Source organism: Pelecanus crispus, chromosome 2 (assembly GCF_030463565.1).
Source record: "Pelecanus crispus isolate bPelCri1 chromosome 2, bPelCri1.pri, whole genome shotgun sequence".
NCBI classification, from domain to species: Eukaryota; Metazoa; Chordata; class Aves; order Pelecaniformes; family Pelecanidae; genus Pelecanus; species Pelecanus crispus.
The window spans coordinates 22,301,109-22,322,136 of record NC_134644.1 but is presented as its reverse complement, the minus strand read 5'-3'; the positions used below and the strand labels follow the sequence as shown (position 1 = coordinate 22,322,136).

The following is a 21,028-nucleotide window of genomic DNA, read 5'->3' as shown; positions in this document are numbered from 1 at the left end:
CACCTGGTATACAGGGTCATCACACTCCCCACATTCCCACAGATTTCAGCGAGGTCAGCGTTTCATTCCTGATGTAACTTAGCATAAGAACTTCAGTGTCATCTTCTCTTAGGAAAGAATTTCTGCAGTTATTTTTTAGCAATACTTGGACTGGTTGAAAGGATCTTGATTTTTTTCTAAGGGGGCGTTGAAAAAGGTTGAACTAAAAGGGCCCTCTGTAAACTCAAATGGATAAACCTTACCGGTACTATCCTCCAGCATCCTATTTGAATGTATGTTGAAAAGATTTCGCAAATTTCTGCTTATACTTCAAATATACGTCTTAAAACCACAAGTGCTCTGCTTTGATTTACACATAAGCACATCAAAGATTAAAGACCAAGACAATTACAATAGAGCTGATGAATTCTTAATCTCAGAAACAGTGGTAAATTAAGGGAAAACACAGTCTCGTTACTGGTTGTTCTTTTGTGATTAAGTATTAGTTATCTGCTATGTTTGACATTCTGTAGCCCTATTTATTTGATTAATTTAATTGTCGTCCTAATTAATTTAATTACTTTGTAGCAAGGGTTGAGAGGCTGGTGCATTCATGGTTCTCTACACGGAGCTCAACTGATTACCACCGCCACAGTTTGCTGAACTGGTAGAAAGCCGCCGCCCGGTCCCCGGTGCCCCTTTCGCTTGTCTGGGCTTGACTGATGTGCCCTCGGCTAGTTTCTGTCTCCGCGCCGTTGTTCACAGATTAATGTAGGCGATGGGATTATTCACGGTGCGTTAAATTAAGCATGAAGATCAATTTTTGCAGGAGAGAGCCCCCAGTCCTTGCACTTTGGAAATGATGGGCGTACGTAAGCAACTCTTCGACCTGCGAAAAGAAAAATAAAAAAGAAAAAGGGGGTTGGGGGGGGGGAGTGAAGGGAGGCTGGTTTCCCCGGAAGCACAGGGAAAATTTGGGACTGGGGCCAGGGAAGGGGGATTTGGGAATTGCTTTAGTTTGCCACTCCGCGAAACGGCCGCATTTTGCAAAGCAACTTTTGAACAACGGGGCGATCACGGGCTGGGCTCTCCCCGTCCCCCGGAGCTACCCGTGCCGCCCGCCACCCCCCCTGCACACACACCCCGTGCCGCTCCGCGGCCGCGCAGGGGGCGAGCATCGGCCCCAGCCTCCCGCCGTGCGCTGCAGGCTGCCGGCGCTCCGGGGCAGCCAGCCGCTCCGCGGCGCGGGACCGCCTCCCGGGACCTCCGCGGGGCTCCCTGCCGTGGCCCAGCGGCCGCCCGCGGAGCGCAGCGCGGCTGCGGGAGCGCTCCCCCGCCCTTAGCGGCGGGAGAGACGGCGCAGCCCCGGCGCCTGCGTCCCACCGCGCTCCTGCGGAGGCGGGCGGGGGGCAGAGCGGGAGGGGCGGCCGGGACCCGGCCCCAGGCGAGCCCCCCCCTGCCCGCCCTTGCGCGGCGGGCGGCGCGCTGCGGGCCGGGGCAGCGCCCGCCTCCCGCGCCTGCCCTCGGCCCCGCACCAGCGCCGCCGGCCGCGGAAACCGCCCCGAAAGAGAAGGAGAACTTGTTCGTCCCCGTCTGCCTCCCCGCCGCTCGCACATCCCCTCCCGCGGCGCATCCGCCCGCCCGCCCGCCCTCCGGGTACCGCTGCCCCCGGGGCTCGGGGCTGACCCCCCGGCTCCGGCCGGAAGATTTCCCCGCTGGTTTCCCTTGGAGGGGCTTTGCCGGTAGCGGTGTACCGAGGGGAGGCTCCGTCCCTAAGGCACCCTGCCTCACCCTGCGGGGGAAGGGAGCTGGGTGGGGGCAAGCCAGGAAGGGAGGATCTCAGCGGCTCTCCTAAAATCTATCAGCAGGCGGCGAAGAGGGAAGAGTTTGGCACTTCGCAGACGAGGCTGGGCTTGTTTTCCCCAGCGGTGATGCCGCTGGACTGAGAGCGGCGCGGCCGTGCAAGTTGGGGGAACGGAGCCCTTCCCCCTCGTTTCCCCCCCCCCCCTCCCCGACCCGGTCCAGCGCCTTCAGCCCCGGTGGCTCGTCCCTGCCGCCCCGCTAAATGAGAGCTGCTCCGAGGGCAGGGCGACTCGGCGCCTGCTAGGGCTGCTCTCCGCCGCCCCCCCCGGACTTTCCCACCCCCGACGAGGAGCGGCGCGCCCCGCACCCCGGAGAGTTGTCTCGGCAGGCTCCGTGCTATGGCGAGGCTGCGGAGAAGCAAACTAGCCGCTGGATTTCTATTACTTTTCCAGTGCCTGAGCGAGCGCTGCCAGCTCGCCGGCGGGGAGACGCCGAGGCAGAGCCGCGGTAAGCGAGGCCGGTACCTGCCGGGCGGGGCCGGCCCGGGCAGCGCCGCGGAGCCCGGAGCAGCGGGGGAGGGCCGGGGTCAGGGGGCCGCGCCGCCTTCCCGCAGCACCGGCGCGGCGTGGGCTCCGCCGGCAGCTCCGCGGGCCGCGCACCCGGAGGGGGCAAACGCCGTTTGGGGGTTGGCTCGCCCCGCTCCCGAGGGAGGCCCCCGGTGGCCGCGGTCCCGGCTTTCCACACCTCCCTCCTCCGGCTTCCCTGGAAAGAGCTCTCCATTACTTCACTTATTTATTTTACTGAGAATTCGGGACTTTCCTCCTTTGATAAGCCTGCCCCACGACCACCGGCAGCCGGTGCTGCTCCCCTCCCCAGCCCCTTCGCGGGGGCCCCGGGGTCTCTTTCCCAGCCGCGGACGAGACGCTCCCGAAGGCGAAGGTCTCCCACTCCAGCGCCGAGAAGGGAGGGACGGAGGCACCGGCTCCCCCGGGAGCCGCAGGCAGCGGGGAGCGGCGGGCCGGGGCGCCCCGGCAACCTCCCCCCGCCCGCCCGCCGTGGGGCCCCGCTGCTCTCCCGGCAGCGAGCCGCGGAAGGGGAGGCAAAGTTTCCCTGCAGATCCTGCCTGGGAGAGCTAGCGGGCACTCTCCTCCCCCGCGGAAGTCGGTAGCTTGCAGCCTTCCCTAGAAACCGGGCGTTAAGCGAAGGAGCAAGATCGTGGAAGAAGCCCCACGGGGCTGTGGGACCCGTTCATTAGGAGCGAGAGGCTCGCTGTGTTGGCTAAGTTTGCTTGTGGGGGTGTTGGGGTCCTCTTGGCAGTCCTTCTCGGAGGCACCTGTTAATGCATGACACACAGCACCTGTAGTGCTTTTTCTGGGGCCGCGGTTTCCCCCAGCGTGGGGTTCCCTTTTGATCACTAAAGCCTTCTGCATTCCTGTGCTGGGGAAGGGAAAGCTGCTAAAGGAAAGCTTGGTGTGTTCGCGGATAGATATTTAAGGAACAAGTGAAGAAAGTCACGGGTTTTGTGTGTCGGGGGACCCTGCTGCAGCACCTTCTATCTTACAGATATTTTCAAAAGCTGTGCCTTTATATTTGAAATACCAGCCAGATTATTATCAGATGAAACACATCCACTGGCCTCCCTGGTGCAACAGAATTGTCCCTTCTTCCTTTTCTAAAAGGTTTGATACAAATGCGAAGAGTTTTGTGGTCATAGCATAACTGACCCAAACGAGACAGACCAGGGAGTTATTTGAAATGTCCAGTGAGATAATGTGCCAGACAGAGCAGGGATTTTCCCAGGCAGGGGCCTACCACTGGGTTTGGGAATTGCTAAATAGACAAGGTAGCTCAGCAGGTTGCTGGGGCTCACGTGTCACTTGGGGCCAAAGGGAAAAAAAAACAGGAGGAGACTTTTCATGTACTGCTGCAAAATTCATGCTGCTGCTCTCAGGGCTTTAGGCAACAAATGTTGGTATTTGTTAGTGTTAGTTATAAGGAAAAATAAGGTGTGGTGGTGAGATTAGAAAAAGAAAATTACTATGTTGTACGGCAGTGGACTGAGCTCACAAAGTCTGTTAATCTTCCAGCCATTGTATCTGGAAAAGAAAATGTCAGTGCTGACTAAACGAAATATAAATTATCAGTAGGCAAATAATCACTGCACATCACTGATTTAGGCTATTAAGTTGTAACCATCATCAATGGCTGCACCAGGAGGTGCTAAACAGAAGATATACCAACAGCTTACTTATCCGTAAATCATTTATCAGTGTATTCTGTCTTCCTGAATGTGATATGAAGTGTCAAGGAGTTTATAATCAGGCAAATATTATTTTGATATTTAATACATTCTGAAGAAAAAATGCCAAGTGATTCTGTTCTTCAACGAGTAAGATGGACAATCTGATGTCAGTTTTGACAGCTAGATGTTTATAACTTGGCATCTTTTCCTTCTGTCTTGGTTAAAAAGACTGTATTATGACAGCAATAATTAAATGTCATTAACATAATCAGAGTTGTATTTAACGCATTTTCATCATTGCTTTTTTTTTTTTGTTTTTAATACTGGTGCTCTTTGGAACAAATGCAGTGAGGGACTGTGGCTAATCAGTAAGAGGATAATTATGTAAAGCCAGGGAAATTCAACTTCAGCCTCTGTGAGCCAAAATAATAAGCGCTGTTTCAAAGTTTTACTCTATTTAGTATCTACTGTATACCTCAAAGCTTTAGTCTGTTTATTATCTACTGTATACCTCAGGTAAAACCTTTGAAGAATTAAAGAAAAAGATAAACCTTTGAAGTAGCTGCAAATTCTTAAAGGGAGGCTGTTTTGATATATCCTTTGAATACGCAGTAGCAAAACACCTTATTGAAACCCAATGAAATAACACTAGCAAGAAATGCAAACGTGTAGTCTGCCCTGGCAGAGCTGGAGCCAGGAGAGTGTTTCTGAGGATGCTACCAAAGGGATATGCCACGATTCCAGCAGAGGTGGAAAAAAACCGCGCAGGCATTTTTTTTTTTTTTTTTTTTCGCCAGCTCCTCAGAATTACCTCGCTGGGTAAAATCAGGTCAGATCAATGCAAGTCAAATCATTTTCTAGGCATGCCGGAACTTGTCTGGCTGCCTCTGGGTGTTTTTAAAATCCGGATTTTTGCGAGCAAGGTGTGCGCCTGCGAGGCTGCGCTGGCCGGAGCGGGGCTGTCCCCGCTAGGGGGCACGGCGGCCGCCGCCCGGGATGCGGCTCTGCCCCCGGAGCGCCCCATCCATCCTCCTCGGGGCCTGGTCGGAGCTTCGGGCTTGCTGACAAAAATGCAAGGGCGAAGGTTCTTAAACATAAGGTTTGCGTGCACGTGTGTGTTAAAGTAACCAAACTGAATATGACATGAATTTAGCGAACTGGAGCAAATGGTCTTTTGAAAGCTCGCACAACAATTAAGGCTCCCAGTTGTTTAAGTGAGGGCTTACTGCTTGTTGAAGTGTTGCCACAAGAAGCCTTGAAAATGTTACATTCTTTTGCAAACACCATCAGTCAGAATTAGGAGGCTGTTATTGTAATTTTTCTTCTGTCAAAGCATATTCCAGAATCCTGGTATAATTTATATTCATTGGACTGCAGCTGTCTCCAGGCATCAGCATTCAGAGAGGGGTAGAATTATTTTTATGGGATAAACTACTATTAAGCAGTGTTTATCTAGCATTTATCTACTGCTGAAATAGTCACATCTTCTGTATTGCCTGAGCTTTATTCTGTTCAAAAAAAAAAAAAAAAAAAAAAGCCCAACAACCGAAACAAAACTTTTGTCATTACACATTCAAACCTTCAGCTTTTACCTTAGAAATATCAAAAGAAACGCAATATGAGACAACATGTGTGTCAGGTATTTTTCTCTCTTTGCATTCAAAATTACTTTTTTTTTTTCCCCTCCTGTACATGATACGTAAATGGGGACAACTGGGTTAGAGGATCCCAGTGACGTTTAAGAGTAAATCCTATTTATGTGTCATATGTACTTTACTAAGAATTCCCTCTAAAGAAGTAATCTTTTTTTAACTTTCATCCTGGTTCTTACTTTTATTTTTTCTGCTTTTTGTCAATGTAATTTCCTCTGAAAGAGTGGTTTGAAATATTGCTAGTAAATAGTGGGTAAATTAAGACTATGATAAGGTTGAATTAGGTATTATATTCAGTTTCACAGAAACTCATTTCCACAAATTTAGAGTAAGATCAATACTCATAGTTCATTAAAGGTTTAAAAATCCTTTGGGGAAAGCAACATTTTTGTTTGGCTGTAAATATTCCTTTTCAGAGTTTACATCCTCACACAGGCACTTGAAGCCCAGCAAATACTTGACTCAGATGCTAGGTTTTGTCTGACACTTAACTTGGAGTTGATGGTAAATAACAGGGAAACCAGCTCTCTACACTGTAAACTAATGTAGAAAATGAGGAAAAGGTCTCTCTAGTTTGAAAAGTTCTTTTGTGCTGGGTAACAATTTATTAGCAACATGATTAAAGGCCATTTAAAGCAAAATGTTGGGACAACATCTACTGCCTTGCTGAATACCAGATTCCTCTAAAAAAATTTGCAGTTCAGGAGAGCTGTTTCCTTTAGGGGAAGAGGCTCCTGAGACTCTGAAGGAGGCAGATGAGGGAATTCCTACTGTCAGGTGGTGAGAGAGACCCACTGAGGAAAATAGTCACAGACCTATGGTGAGTTAGCATTTGCATTGAGAACTTTTTGGCACATTTTTGGTGGAGCAGTGCTGCAGGCCTCTGTACATGCACAGACCACAGGAGATACAGGTTTGGACCTGAAGCTTGTGTTTCCTGCAGGACTACTGTGCCGCGATGCCTGGAAAGTTGCTTTCCTTTGAATTATACTGAAGACAGCTATCACACAAGAAACATGCTCAGTTGAATCCTACTTGTTTTCTCCACAAAGGAAATAAAAATTTCTTATTAAAAGAAAAATAAAAGCATCATTTGACTCTGCTTTTGGTAAAAGTCATTGTAGTTTCATCAGACTGTTGAAGTACTGAGCAGTTCTGCTGCTGGTAACCTTGAAAGCACTGGCAAAAAGAAAGCTCTATAGCAGCCCCAGTTTCAAAATTTATCAAGGCAACAGTCTCTTAGACTGAGAACATAGCTGGGATAACTGGTGTGAGTGTATTTTGAATTCCTGGTGTGGTTCATGCTCCCTAAGGAAAATGAATACCAAAGCAATTTGAGAAGGCAGTAGTTAAGGTAAGCGTGTGCTGAGGGCTCTCTACAGAGTGAACAAAAGGTAATTTGACAGGAGCATTTCTCATCTAGTACAAGGAAATTTTGCAAGCTTGCCAGAAGTGTGAAATTATATCCAACTATCAGACTTGATGAGGGCTGAGCTGGGCATGCTAATGTGGTGCAATTGGCAGATGTCGTATTTACTAAACTGGAGAATTGCATAATCACAGCAGGAACTGGAAGAACTCAGGAGATTACTTTCCATGGAGAAGTATGCAGAAAAGCCATGCTAAGTGCACGTGGGTTTTGTTTTTGTTTGTGGCTTCTGACAAATGAGCATAAAACATTGCCCTGAGGTAACATTTGTGAGTGCTGGGTGCTGTGTCTCATCATGGAACACTTCCTCCGCTTCCTCCTCTTTTCTTTTTCCTCATCCAAGTAATAAACATAGCTTCAGTTAGCATTCCTTGCTGTCAACATTGAGCAAGCAGTTGTGCTAAGTGTCCTTGTAAATTCTGGGTTTGAAAGAGCTTGTGTAACATTTTCATATTCCTCAACCAAAATGCAGCACATAGGAGTGTGTTTCCAAGTTGGATATGGTCCAACCTTTTTCTCTCCTGAATTGGGCAAATGGAGCAGGTTCTTAGGCCAGATCCAGGGTCAGGCTTGACACTTGAGTTGAACACACAGTTTCAAAAGTAGCAAACATCTTGATGGGATGATGCATCAAGAGAAATGTAAGGATTGATATGAAGATAGATACAAGACAAGACATCACAAGTGATGCATCTGCTCTACTTGAGAATGGTAAGATCCCAATCGGAATATTCCTTCAGTTTCAAGCACTGCACTTCAAGAAATATGTGGACTAATTGAGCAGTATCATATGAAGAAAAACTGGAAAGAACACTGCTAGAGAGAATAAAACCAAGAGGTAACATGGTAACAGTCTTCAAGTGTGTAAAAGGTTTCCACAGAGAAGAAGGGAGTAACTTATCCTCAAGAAGAAGTAATGACTTCAATTGCAGCAAGGCAGACTTCTGAATGTTAAGGCTAGAGTAGTAGCTTATCTCTGAGTAGTCTTCATCGCTGAAACAAGTTAGATAAACATATGTCCAAAATGTCATTCTGTCCAGAAAGGCAGCTGTTCCTGCCTTGGAGCAAATGGCTGGACAACATGACCTTTCAAGGTTTCACCCAGCTATCCTGAATCATTCTGTGGGGGTAGCTTTAAGTGTTCACCTTGAACTCTGCAGCTAGATAAAATGCAAGCATGAATTCAAGTGCTCTCTTAGCTTGAGGCCTTTGTCTCTCATTTGTCAATGATATATGTGGCTTTAATGTGATTTTAATGTACACTTTCTGTGGCTGTAGACAAGGTAAAGACATTTAAAAAGCTGCTTTAGTTAGAGTTCTTATGTCATGCATGAAACAAGGCTTTTAAAATCTGAATTTGTTTTTACTTTGTTTAGAACTTTTATCTTTTAATATGAACACCACCTAGGTTCCATTAGAAGCAGATTTTCTTTTTTTTTTTTTTTTTTTTTTTTTTTTTTTAAGATTTTCTCATAGTGACTTTTTTGGACTTTAGGTAGACATCACTTAACCCATGTTGTTTTATTCAGTGGAAAATCCCTGACTTGAATAGGGAGAGTTCCACAAGTGGAATATATAAACTTTTCCATTTAACCTATCTCTGGTAACATTTCAAGTATATGTTGTTTCACAGTTGATGCTAGGAGCTCTGGTCCTTTTCTTTATAGATGTAATTGAACTGCGTCAAAGGCCTGCTTATGTTACAGGGATGCGATGCCATTTATCGTTTTTACTGCAGCTTTCCTTAACTGCTGTATTTAGTAGGGCAGGTTCTGTTGGAAGTTTCATCTGCATTTAGTAGCAGAATAGGATGCAGGCGTTATCCAGTAATAAGTACTTCGAGTTGTATTTAATTTTTTCTTTTATTCAGGCATTATCTTCTCACCCCCACCCCCCACCTTTGGTCATAATGTGAATCCTGCAAATATTAAATGGGCGATACTACATCTGAGCTGAATAATTATAGCTTTCCTCTTCGCAAGAGTTGTTACTAGGCTGATTGTAAAAAGCAGGTATCATTCACTGTAACTTCAGTGCTTTCTGAAGGGTGAAATGTTAAAGAGAGGGGGGTTCATCACTGTGCAGGTTCTTCTGACGAGTCAGCAGTTGAACTAAAAATCCATTGGAAGATGCTATCTTGGCCTCCATAGAGAATTGGGAGCCAGCATGAGCCTTTATTAACATAGTTGCTCCATGATATTCTCCAGCTGCGTGTTTCTGCTTTCCTGTGTGGGTATATGTGAGTCTCCTTTTGAATTTGCAAGCCAGACAGTATGTATTTGCAATTCAACCTCAGTCACCCTGAGATATAAACCCAAGGCCCTCTGTTAGGAACTCTTTTGTGGCAGGACTGGTTTCAGCGTTCCTAGGCTCTTCTCTCCCATTCTTCATCTCCTTGTTGCCCTTCCTGCCTGCTTCGGAGATTGCTTCCTCCTCACCTGCAGTGTTTCAGTAGTTCATGTGGCCATGGTCAGGTGGATCAGATCTGTTCTTGTTAGTCAAGTGAGATTTAAAAGAGAGAGAAAAGACTACATTTTGGAAGGGGTAGGTGAAAATAAAATTATGAGGAGAATGAATGTAGTACTTTTAAACCTCTGAGCATTATAAATCCCCTTAGAACAACATAAAAAGTCTGGAAAAGTAGAACACCTGACTTCCCTTTAATATTACCAGGTGTTATATAGGCCTTGTAAAAAAAATGTTCAAAGAAACAACTAGTTGAAATTGGAAAATTATGTCAAAGTTGACATGCTTTTGCCAAATATTTCAACTGGGAAGTGCAAAACCAAGTAATTTTGAGTTTCTTATTTTGATGATGATAAAATGTCTCATTTCAAATTTTTCATTTTGACTTTTAGATTAAAATCATTATATTAGGATGTGTAAGCATAATTGAAAAGCAATTTGATTTGGAGTTTGTGTGTGTGTGTGTGTATATATATATATATTTCATTTCATATCCTACAGCAAACATTGACTATTTACTTTTAATCAGAACAAGATCAAAATTTTGACTTAGGGTGGGAAATTAACTCTCTAGTCATCTCTAATTGAGACTTACCCTTGTTGAGAATTTGGCTACATACTGTAAGCCCTACAAGAACAGACCATTTTGTCTTGTAGAAACCTTACTTCTATCTGATGACAGGAAAGGGGGGTATGGCTGAAGAAAACAGTCATCTTGAGCATCCAGGTTTTGGGTGGTTTTTTTTTTTTTGGTTGGTTGTTTTTTTTTTTTTTTTTTTTTTTACTTTATAGCATATTTCTCATTCAGGTTGCTTCTTGGTTAATATGATATTCATAAGGCAACTAAATTAAATGAGAGCACATTTTCCAGATTGCAGCTGCTGTAAAGATAATAGATTTATGGTTTATTTTCAGTGAAGGCATTTATGGACTAGAAGCTTAGCATTTGGTGTATTGCGGAAACCTGACCTCAATATCAACACAATTTATTACTGGTTCCTGTTTAAACATATATATACTGATCTAAGTTGAAGTCTCAAAGCAAAGGAGATGGATAGGGTGAATCATCATTATAGATTATCATCAGTTCTGGTTTCCATTTACTTTTTATTACATCTGTTATTCATTTTCTTTAAAAACAGTTTTTATGAATAAAGTATATGTAATGCAATGCTTTTTAGTTTATTATGAAAATCATGCAAGACTTAATAATTGAAATTTATAGTTGTACACTGTGGAAGTACACAGCTTTTCATGTTTGCATTTAACCACAGAAAACTCAAGGGGTCTTTCCCCTATTAAACATCAAGATAAGCAAAACCATAATTGCTTCCAGTTTTGTTAATGTATTTACCCTTCCCAGACCTTCTCATTTAACTTCTAATACTGCAAGCTGTTGGAGGCATTTCCATCTTTCCAATGCAAAAATAAAATAATAATAATAGTAGGAAGTTGTCCTAACAAATTCTTTCCTAGCATAGCATAGGTAGAAGGGACCACCTAGGCCATCAAGTCTTTCCCTGGGATGAGAAGCCATTGTGTCATGGATGTCTGTTCCACATGCCCCCACGCACCGCAGGCCATCAGTAAGGCTCTTCCCATTCATAACAGTCTTCAGGCATGTGGTAAAATATCAGCAGCCACAAGTATAATGTACCACAGAAGATAATGAGGACATTGACAACAGTTTAAGTTTCTACAATAGTGAAGAATTTTTAATTTTAGTATGCTTTGTTGGAAAGCTTGTCTTTATCTGGTTTTGCTTAGCCTGTTTTTCTGTTTGTTTTTTGACCTAATATACCTGGCTTTTTTAGCCCCCATTTTGTTTCATGAACGATTACATGGACATTTATTGCAGAGTTGGTAATACTGGTTTTGTTTCAATTCAGAGCCATTTTCTCGAATAGCATAAATGACCTGTAAAATGTCTCTTCCTATAGTAAACGTGTCAGTTTGAATGGAGAAAAGGAGCTACCATTAACTTTTGTCAGCCTCTTGAGCTAGCCATGTATACCTCCTGAAAAGGGATCTAGTGTTTAAAAGGGGGCAGGTTTATATCCTGCCTCAGCTGAGATGCCTGAGGATTGGCAGTTCTGCCATACCAAGGTCAAACTTTGTACTTAATTGTGGTTTTTGTTGGGTGGTTTGTTGTTTTTTTTTTTTTTTCCCCTGCATATGAATTTGTGTTATTTCAGCTCCTTGGACTAATTTTAATCCTTTTACATTGTGTCTTAATGCCAGCTTGAATCCAGCTTCTGTTCCTAACCTTGTTTAGGCAGTCTCTGAGGTTCAACCCCAGGCTTTGATTCCCATCACTCGTCAGCATGCAGTTTGTGCACTCTACTTCTCCACTGCTGTTTGCAGGCCGCACTTGTTTTACAGCTTTCTCAATTATTCCCATAATCATCATAGCCATGCACTTTATATTCATTAGTATTCTTATTCTTGGAAGACCTTGTAGAAATAAGGTAATATCCTAATTTTACAAATAGGAAGGTGGTTTTGAAAAACCTTGCCAAAGTTAAAAATGCATCATTAGTGTCTCAGAGTGTATGAGTAGCTTTTTCCTGCAATAGCCCCATTTTCTTTCAAATTTCCCCTTGCTTCACCAAATTTGGAGCTGTAATTTCTCTCTCTATTCTCATCCTTGAATTCCCTAATCTAAGCTTTTAAATCCCAGTCAGATCTTTGATCAAATAACCTGTGTCTCTCTGGGAAAAAAAAATCCAGATTAGAGTCAACTAAGGGCTCTGATCAGTGCAGAGACAACAAGGCTTCATTTGGGACTGCTGTAGATTTTGCCATTTCTGACGTTGTTCTCCTCACTCATGCTTGCAACAGGAGAAGGATGTGTCTCAGCTGTTTATACAGCAGATCCCAAACTGCCACATTTTATAGTCTAATGTAATATGTTTCTTTCCTAAACACAAGCGTGTCTGAAGGATAGACAAATACTGGGTCAGATTTCTGCTGGTTGGCACTTTGACAATTTGGAAGGACTGTGTCCCAATCTTTTTGGTTTTGTCATTGAGTTCTGGGAGGGAAGAGAACGATGGTGTTTCACAAAATGTAAAATTATTTTTCCTGTAATTAAACTTTGAGAATAATAATCCATATTCAGTAATTACTAGTCAGAAGAAAGATTTCCAAAGCAATCAGTTTGCAGCACTGCTGACTCGAATTCTTTGACTGTTTAAAAAGTTTATCCTCCTCAGAAAATGAACATTTTAGGAGGTAGAATACTATTATTTTACTGCATAAATATGATAGCAGCTTTTACTGGGAGTGTATCTTCATGAATGTTTAAGCAGAAAGGTTATTGAAAAATGCTGTATAACACATGTATTTATACAGAGTCCACGAACAATGCTGTGCCTCTGATGCTATAAATCATGCTGAAGTTTCCTGTAGAGTAAGTATCTGGCTGAAAACAGAACTGATAGATCTTCTAATACAATCAGGGCTTTTCAGCATCTGCTGTTTTATCACCAATGGTGGTGGGTTTTTTTTTTTTGTTCTGCAGAAATAGTGATAGGTTTAAAAAAGATTAGATTTTTAAAAGCTGTTATTCTTAGCTTGCAAAGTATATTAGGTCACTCCCCCTTCCTCCCCACTTAATTTGGAAATGAATTTTAATTATCATTTCCAAATTAATAAAGTGATCAGTGGGGGGAAAAATAACCTAACCCAAAACAACACAACAAACCACCACCAACAACAAAAACCAAAACTAGACTTTATGCTTTGGAATATTTGGGCTTGCATCTCTAGGTTCCAGTTATGGAAAACTTTCCTTATTTAGTACTGCACTTACATTGCTACTGTAGCATTTATGCAAGTGGTGTCCTACAGATGGGTGGACTGAAAAAGATGTAGATGTTTAAGATTTCCCTCTGGTTTTGGAGTTTGGAATTTAGTTGGCCCAGAAGTCCCAGGCCATTTGCAACAGTGGCAATAAGTTTTGCAGCATTGTTGCAGATCCTGAAAAAGTTTCTGGAGAGAGGATCTTTCAGCCCGCAGAAAAGACTGACTGCCACCTCCCCATATGGTTGGAGTGGATAACAGCAGAGACTAATCTATCCTCTGATGCATGAATGTTGCATTCCCTTTTAAGAGCTGGGCAGCAGGATTTTATTTTAATTTTTGGTTTTGATGATGTGCAAGACACATTAAGGAGATGCACAATCTAAATATTCACTTAGATTTTATGATCTGTCTCCAAGGGACTGAAATGTGGCCTGAGCTTGAGAAGCAGTAAGCACACACAGCTCACATCAAATTTAAGTGTAAATACTTATTACATGATGCTTCCTGAATGCAAATTTGTGGTTTATTGTTCTACTCTTTACACAAACAAAATTGCTGTTAGCATCAAGGGATGACCCAGAGATGTTAATGAATCACGTTTTTTTCCCCAGGCAGGCATAGATAATAATCAGAAGGTGAGGTCTTGAGGATAGGAAGTTATGTCCACCTTTATCTGCAGAAGTTTGCTGTAGTTAGTGAAGGCTGTAAAATAAAACCAATTCTTTTAGCTTTATCCTTGGCTCTCCCATGCCTATATTTGAATTTCATTATTTTATCCCTATTCTGTGGTTTTATGACACAGCTTAGTGGGGGTGCATACCAGCATTCCTACTGAAATTTAAAAACTCTGTGGGCAGGGAGATTGTCCACTGTTTGGTTATGTCTTGTACCGACACAATCATGTTTTACTGATCATCATAAATCCACTGCAGTTTTAACTTCATCTCTCTAATTATCTGAGAGTCTTTGAGACTGATGCTGGTACAGTTGTAGAGCCAGCCAGTTGGCCCTCTTTTTCCAACAATCTATTGCTGGAGATCTAGGGAAAGTTTTTTCAACTTTTAAGTAGAATTCAAATCCATTTTGAGGTTTTCCATAAAGTAGGAGAAGGCAAAGAGAGGAAAGATGTAAATTCATTACAAAAAGAAAAATAGTTGCTACCCTTGCAAGTCTCAGTTTGGCACAGCACTTATAAATGCGACTGAAGTGCGTGCTTGAAGAGAATTGCATATGCAAAGTCTTCGCCAAACTGACTTGTGCTAGAACATGCTGCTAGGTATTGCTAAAATGTTTACAGAGCCCTTTATATCTAGAATTTAATTTAGGAAAAAAGAGGTTAAATTCTGCCCTCACATTCTTCAACACAGCCACAGTTTACTCCTATAAGAGCAGTGTGGGCCAATTTGAAAAGAGTCTTTAGCCCACAAAGCCTTCCCTCTAATTCTGTGCTGTGCTCAACAACCCTTAGTGTATGTGAAATATTGCAGTGTGGGATCCTTGGTCACAGCGCAGCTAGACACCACTTTCCCATGGGCAGTAAGCATGGCTTGTACGCTCCTAGGAAGAGAATGAATGGGAGTGATTTTTACCTTGGTACTGAAAATGTACTACATTTCTCAAAGTTGTTCATTGTACTCTTTGAATGTGTTTGGGATTTGGAGGCCCGAAGGTTCTGGCTGCCTGTTGCTGATGTTTATATTTTTGTTATCTGCTTATAATTTATGATAATGTAATTTGCTTAATTGGAAGGGTAAAGGAAGTGTACTGGCTTTCAGAGCGCTTGAGGATCTTGAAATGTGAAAAAGAGGAGCAAGAAGCACAAAGTCCATGGGCTGACTGAGAGAGCTATCAGAACATTTGCTGGGCAGGAATGAAAGGCCTGATTCAGTTCACTCTATACATTTCAGCAGCCGTATTAATTCTGTGGGGCTATTCAGCCTGGAAGTCTAGAGGAAAGAGATCAAAACATCCATGTTGATTAAAAAAAATAGGTTACTTTGAGGACAAATATTCTGCTCCTTTAATTTAAATCTGTAGGGAGCCAGAAAGCAGACATAGGAAAGGATATATTCAGAAGCTCTGTAGGGAAACAGTGTCCTTTTAGGGAAAAATACTGCATTTTCTATTCTAATTCAGTTTCTTTTTCAGTCTTTAAAAAGAAGTAAAAAAAAAAAAAACTTTTTCTGGTTCTGTACTCCTGAAAATCACAGGAAGGAGGAACTGTCTGTTGCACAGTTTAAGAAATGTCAGAAACTTCTTGATTATATAGGACAGGTAAACTGGAAAAGGAAGGTTCCCAACCTGTATCTCCCTGCCAGGTGACTACTCTTATCAATGGCTGCCTTGTAAAAAATATCTGAGGAATGAAAAGACTTTTTGTCTGGGTCTGTGCTGGGCTATGCTTCCAGGCATTCAGGAGCAATGCTTCCTTTTTCATTCCTGAACACCTGTTTTAGCAAGGCATCGCAGGATGGGGGGACGACAGGCCAGGAAGGCAGAGTGGGGCCCTTCTGGTCCATAGCACTTCCTCAAAGATCCAGTTGTTTATACACTCTTCTAAATATGTTTTTTTGAGGAGGAAAGAGGAAAAAAAAAAAAAGAATAATGATGATAAAGATAAGTACAGGCTGAGTTCATTTGGCCCTATGGTAATTTTCTGTATATTTACAGCTGTATTGTGGTAATAGTGGTTTAACTTGTAGCTTGACAGAGTATCCTCTGACCATCATTGTGGCACTGCAAATCACAGCAGAAAGCACTAAGATATAACCCAAAATAATGGCTACATTATAAATGGGATGCTGAACATAAATGTGTTCTGCCTTCACTGTGCATCCCTCTACAATTGTAGGTTGTATTTCCTTAACTTGTTAACTGACATGGTAGATCATTTATCTTTGTTTGCCAAGGCAAATTGCTCCAGTCTTCATCTTTCCCAGGAATCCTAAAACATGTTTCTGGTTCAGAGATGCCCATCCCCCTCAACATGCTCTTTTTATCAGTAACAAGGCATCTCTGCTCTTACTCACTTAGGGATTTTGATACCCACCTGCCAAGGTATTAGTAGAAAGTTCATTGAGCTATAGCTATTCCTGCTGTTCATATTTATCCAGCCAAATGGCATTTGAAGAATAATAGCCATCATTCTACAAACACACTGAGAAATCCCATGTGCATTTCATGATTTAAAGTGCTTTTTCTTCCTCCCATCCCTCTTGATATTTATGCTGTAATATATTTTACTTAGCATTTGTAGATTTAGAATGGATGGCTTTGAATTTTGAAATAACTATTTATAAGCTTTTCTATAGGTTTCATCATCATCATATATTAAAGTACTTTGTAAAGACTGATGGATTTAGCCACAAAACTGCCATGTCTAATAACTGCTATTATTTATTTTCATTTTATCAATGGAGCACTAGGGTATTGAAAGACTTGCCAAGATCACACACAGCATATTTGGTGTAGGCACAAGAAAAAAAACCTCATAGTTCTAATTTGGGTTCTCATGTTTAACCTTCAGAGCAGACACTGTGTATATTTCATAGTGATGGAACTACAGACTTAAAATTGAATATACAAGAACTACTCATAAGCCAATAGCCTCTTTAGAATTTCTGTTAGAACTCCACCATCCTGCCAACAGCTTTTTAACTTTCATTTAAATATTTGGCAATCCAAGACTGTTTTTTTTCCTCTGTTGCTGCAAGATGCCATTCAAGCTTACTGCTGAGTAGAGCTGCACTCTTTTAGAGTAATTAGGGAATCTGCTTTGCTTCCATGGGAATACTAATATAGACATTACTCAAAAAAAAAAAAACAAACCAAAACCCACCAAACCCTCCACCTCCATGTGAATTTATTTAGTTACGGATTGTATGTATTTGTCATTGTAGATTTTTTAAAACCTTTCTGCACTTATGTTCTCATCTTCCTCATCTTTTTAATTTTTCCTTCAATGCTATGAGCAAGAAGTAAAAGTGGAAGTTATGTGAGGCCAAAGGAACAGGCAGAGATCCTCACTGGCTTGGAGCAAAGACTTGTCAGAGAAGTGGAGGCCTAGAAGGGTCTAGGCTTATGTTCAGCATCTCTTGTGTTTATGTGAAAGAGATAATGAAGGCCATAGAAATCCCCTTAGAAGAGGACAAATCTGGAGAAATGCCATAGCCCAAGGATAGTTAGATTAATAAGACATTTTTCCAAATGCTCCCTTCGGATTCATTTCACTAAGAGCAAGTTTCTCTGCCTCAGTGTGCAAGGACAAAAGAAACAGTATGTGACTCCCTAACACTTCTTTTGTCCTACACATAAAATGTACCTGGTGATTCACTGAATTACACTACATATTCACAAGTAGCAAAAAACTTACTTGATATTGTGACTGACCTCAGCTTTGGAATCTATCAGCAGCAGAGGTACTCCAAAATTTAAGCTCTGGTGCTAGAAGAACCTCATATTCTATAGGATGTGGAGCCCCGCACAACAATTTTTCAGATTCTTTGCTTGATCTGAAGATTGTATAGTGTGTGGCCTAGAAATAAATATGTAAATCATTGATTGGCTCAGTTTACCTTGAAAAAGATGTGCCAAGTTGCTGAAGAGTTGTTCCCAAAGAAATGATGACCAAGGAAAGGCAGCCAAATGTGAACTGTTAATTTTCTTGTGCAATATATGCAACTGAGCATTTAAGCTAATTTATAGGCCTTTTGCAATATAAAATTAATGACCTGTATGATTTATTTTAAGGTCTGCTATAGATTAAATGCATCAGCTGGATGTTTTTCTTTTCTCTAAAGAACAATTATCTGGTTTGGAAATTTAATCAAGTCATCAAGAAAATTATTGTCTCAATTCTGAAAGATATAAAATTGTCTGAATATTTAGAGCAGTTTTATAGGAAAAGATATATTAAAAGTTTTCTAATCCTCTGCTTAATAACTTTCATGAAACATGTGCTCCATTTAGCTTGGAATGTCTGGTTTTACAATGGACACAATACATTTGGAGCCCACTCAGCAAAACTGAAAACATGAGAATTTAGTTAATAAGATGAAATTAACTTACAGTTATACCATGCAGTTCTGTGACTGTTACTGTACAGTTCCCTAAGTACTTCAGCTTGGGCATTTAGCATTGACATCAGTGGGAGCTGAATGCCAAAAATCTCCTTAAGCAGTTCTAGATGTGCAATAGACAAGGTTATATTTTGCATTTAATTTGGGCAAGTTTATTTTCTATTCACTTTTAATAATACCAGGTAATGTGGAGGTTTTACAGCTTAGTAAGGCTTTCACTTCAGAGCAAATGGAATTCCAGCCATTTAGTCCTTGAAATCAAAATAGATAGAAAAGACAGTAGTCACTCCTGGGACATGATCACTTCTGGTCAGTAGTCCCATGTACTCACAGGGCATTTGAATATGTGTTTTTTGAAGAACATTTCCACCAATTCCTGAACAGCTCAGCTCTGCAGCTCTCACTGGCCCTGGGGGAAGCTGCTGGTCTGGGGAGCACTGAACAGTGTTTACAAGGGCCTGCCAGGTCTTATGATCCTGGTTGTCTTTGTTTCCTGCTGCTAAATATTATTTAAGGAAATATAAAATGTCACAAGTGTGTCAGAAGGATGCAAAATAAATCAGAAATATTTAGAAGGAGCTGTGGGATGTTGTGGATTTGTATGCTGATAATATTTATGAACCCATTTTGTCTGGTACCCAGTTGCACGTCATTTTGCCATCAGTGTGTAACCTCTTATATAAATGTACAGATAGAAGGGGTGTGTGTAGGTACATGCATAGATAGTGTATATATAGACATATATAAAGACAAGGCCCCATATCAGTTATACAGTAAATTTTCTTTATCTTCATTCTTTATTTGCCTATTGGTTTTCATGGTCTCTATAATAAGGATGTTATTTTGAACACTTGCTGTATTTACTTGGCAGAGGTACCATTCCTTTTACTGTTCTAAGAGTGTATTCCACTCCAAGTTTTGCTTTCATTTATTAATATGATGTGATGTATTCAGGAAAGCACAACCCTGTTTGTTCTAGCTTAACTACTGTTTTCATTATTTATAATCTTTTCTATACTCTGTACAAATCAAAGTGATAAATCAATAGAAAACTGTAAACAGGATCTAGCCATTCTGTTTTCCTGAAGTTTACTTTTACTTTTCAACTTTTCACTTCTATTAGTACCTCATACTGTTTCTAATAGTACCTCATAGTGCATTCAAATAAAGTGACCACGTGAGGCTATCAGGGTTCTTCTGATCACTTTTTTTCTGCTAGTCCTTATACAAGAAACTTTACATATTGATGATCATTGCGCACTGCTATACTTACAGATTGAGCTGCTGACCACCGCCCTCTGGATGCAACCATCTAACCAATTCCTCATCCACCGAACAGTCCACCCATCAAATTCGTATCTCTCCAATTTACAGAGAAGGATGTTGTGGGGGACCGTGTCAAAGGCCTTACAGAAGTCCAGATAGACAACATCTGTAGCTCTTCCCTTGTCCACTGAAGTGGTCGCTCCATCATAGAAGGCCACTAGGTTGGTCAGGCAGGACTTGCCCTCGGTGAAGCCATGCTGGCTGTCTCAAATCACATCCCTGTCCTCCATGTGCTTGAGCATAGATTCTAGGAGGATCTGTTCCATCATCTTCCCAGGCACAGAGGTGAGGCTGACAGTTCAGTAGTCCCCACGATCATCCTTTCTACCCTTTTTAAAAATGGGTGCAATGTTTCCCTTTTTCCAGTCAGCAGGGACTTCACCTGACTGCCATGACTTTTCAAATATCATGGAGAGTGGCTTGGCAACTACATCAGCCAATTCCCTCAGGACTCTGGGATGCATCTCATCAGGTCCCATAGACTTGTGTATGAGACTTCTCCCTGAGTCTTATGGCTGTGACATAACAACACAGGGCCTTCAAAGGTTGTTAGCATGGGGGGCTAAAACTCATGTTGAAACAAAACTCGAATCATGCGGTATCAATACTGCAGTAGGTATTTACTGCTTCAAAACTCTCCATAGGCTGTAGGATCAAGTTTCAAGGGAGAAAATCCCCTACTTACTTATGCATCTAATTGGGTTCTCTGTAGCAGGTGGATACTTTTTGTGCTTGGCATGAGTTATATGCTTAGCATATAAAAGCAAATAGCAAGAAAAAGCTTAAATTAAAAAAAGATTATTTGAGTTTACTGCTCCTAAAATACTGTTCTCTTATTTGGGGAAGCAGGAACTGAAGAAACTGGGAACACCTAATGGCTTTTCATAAATAGACCGCATTGGCAGATATGTCTATGTAATTTCCTGCTCTTGAGAGTTTTATGACCTCTCCAGCCCTGAGTCTCTGTCTTTTACTGCAGCCCTCCATCTGCTGAAGAGAATGAATCTTGCAAGAAATCGTTATAAGTAGCGAAGCAGCTTTGTTGCTCTCCCTCAGTGAACTATTACCAGCTTCCTCAGGATTCTTCATTAGGACACCTGAAGTGATGCATTTTTGAAGAGGGTTTAATTATAGGTCTAGTGAAATGTGAATAAAGAAGGAACACAGCAGGCCCACAGATGTTAAAGCAAATTATACAAAGGTCTTTGTTGAAAGAGGAGCCTTTTTAAACATAGATATTCAAAAA

At 42.1% G+C, this 21,028-nt stretch overlaps 1 protein-coding gene across 1 annotated transcript in view; it reads left to right on the top strand.

The window, feature by feature from the left end:
• The first annotated feature begins 2,180 nt into the window (after window positions 1-2,180).
• PLXDC2 (plexin domain containing 2) overlaps window positions 2,181-21,028 on the top strand; it is a 289,801-nt gene continuing 270,953 nt past the window's right edge. The window contains exon 1 of the mRNA XM_075705348.1: window positions 2,181-2,289. Within this exon, the coding sequence (XP_075561463.1) occupies window positions 2,181-2,289 (109 nt within the window). The remainder of the gene's footprint in view (window positions 2,290-21,028) is intronic.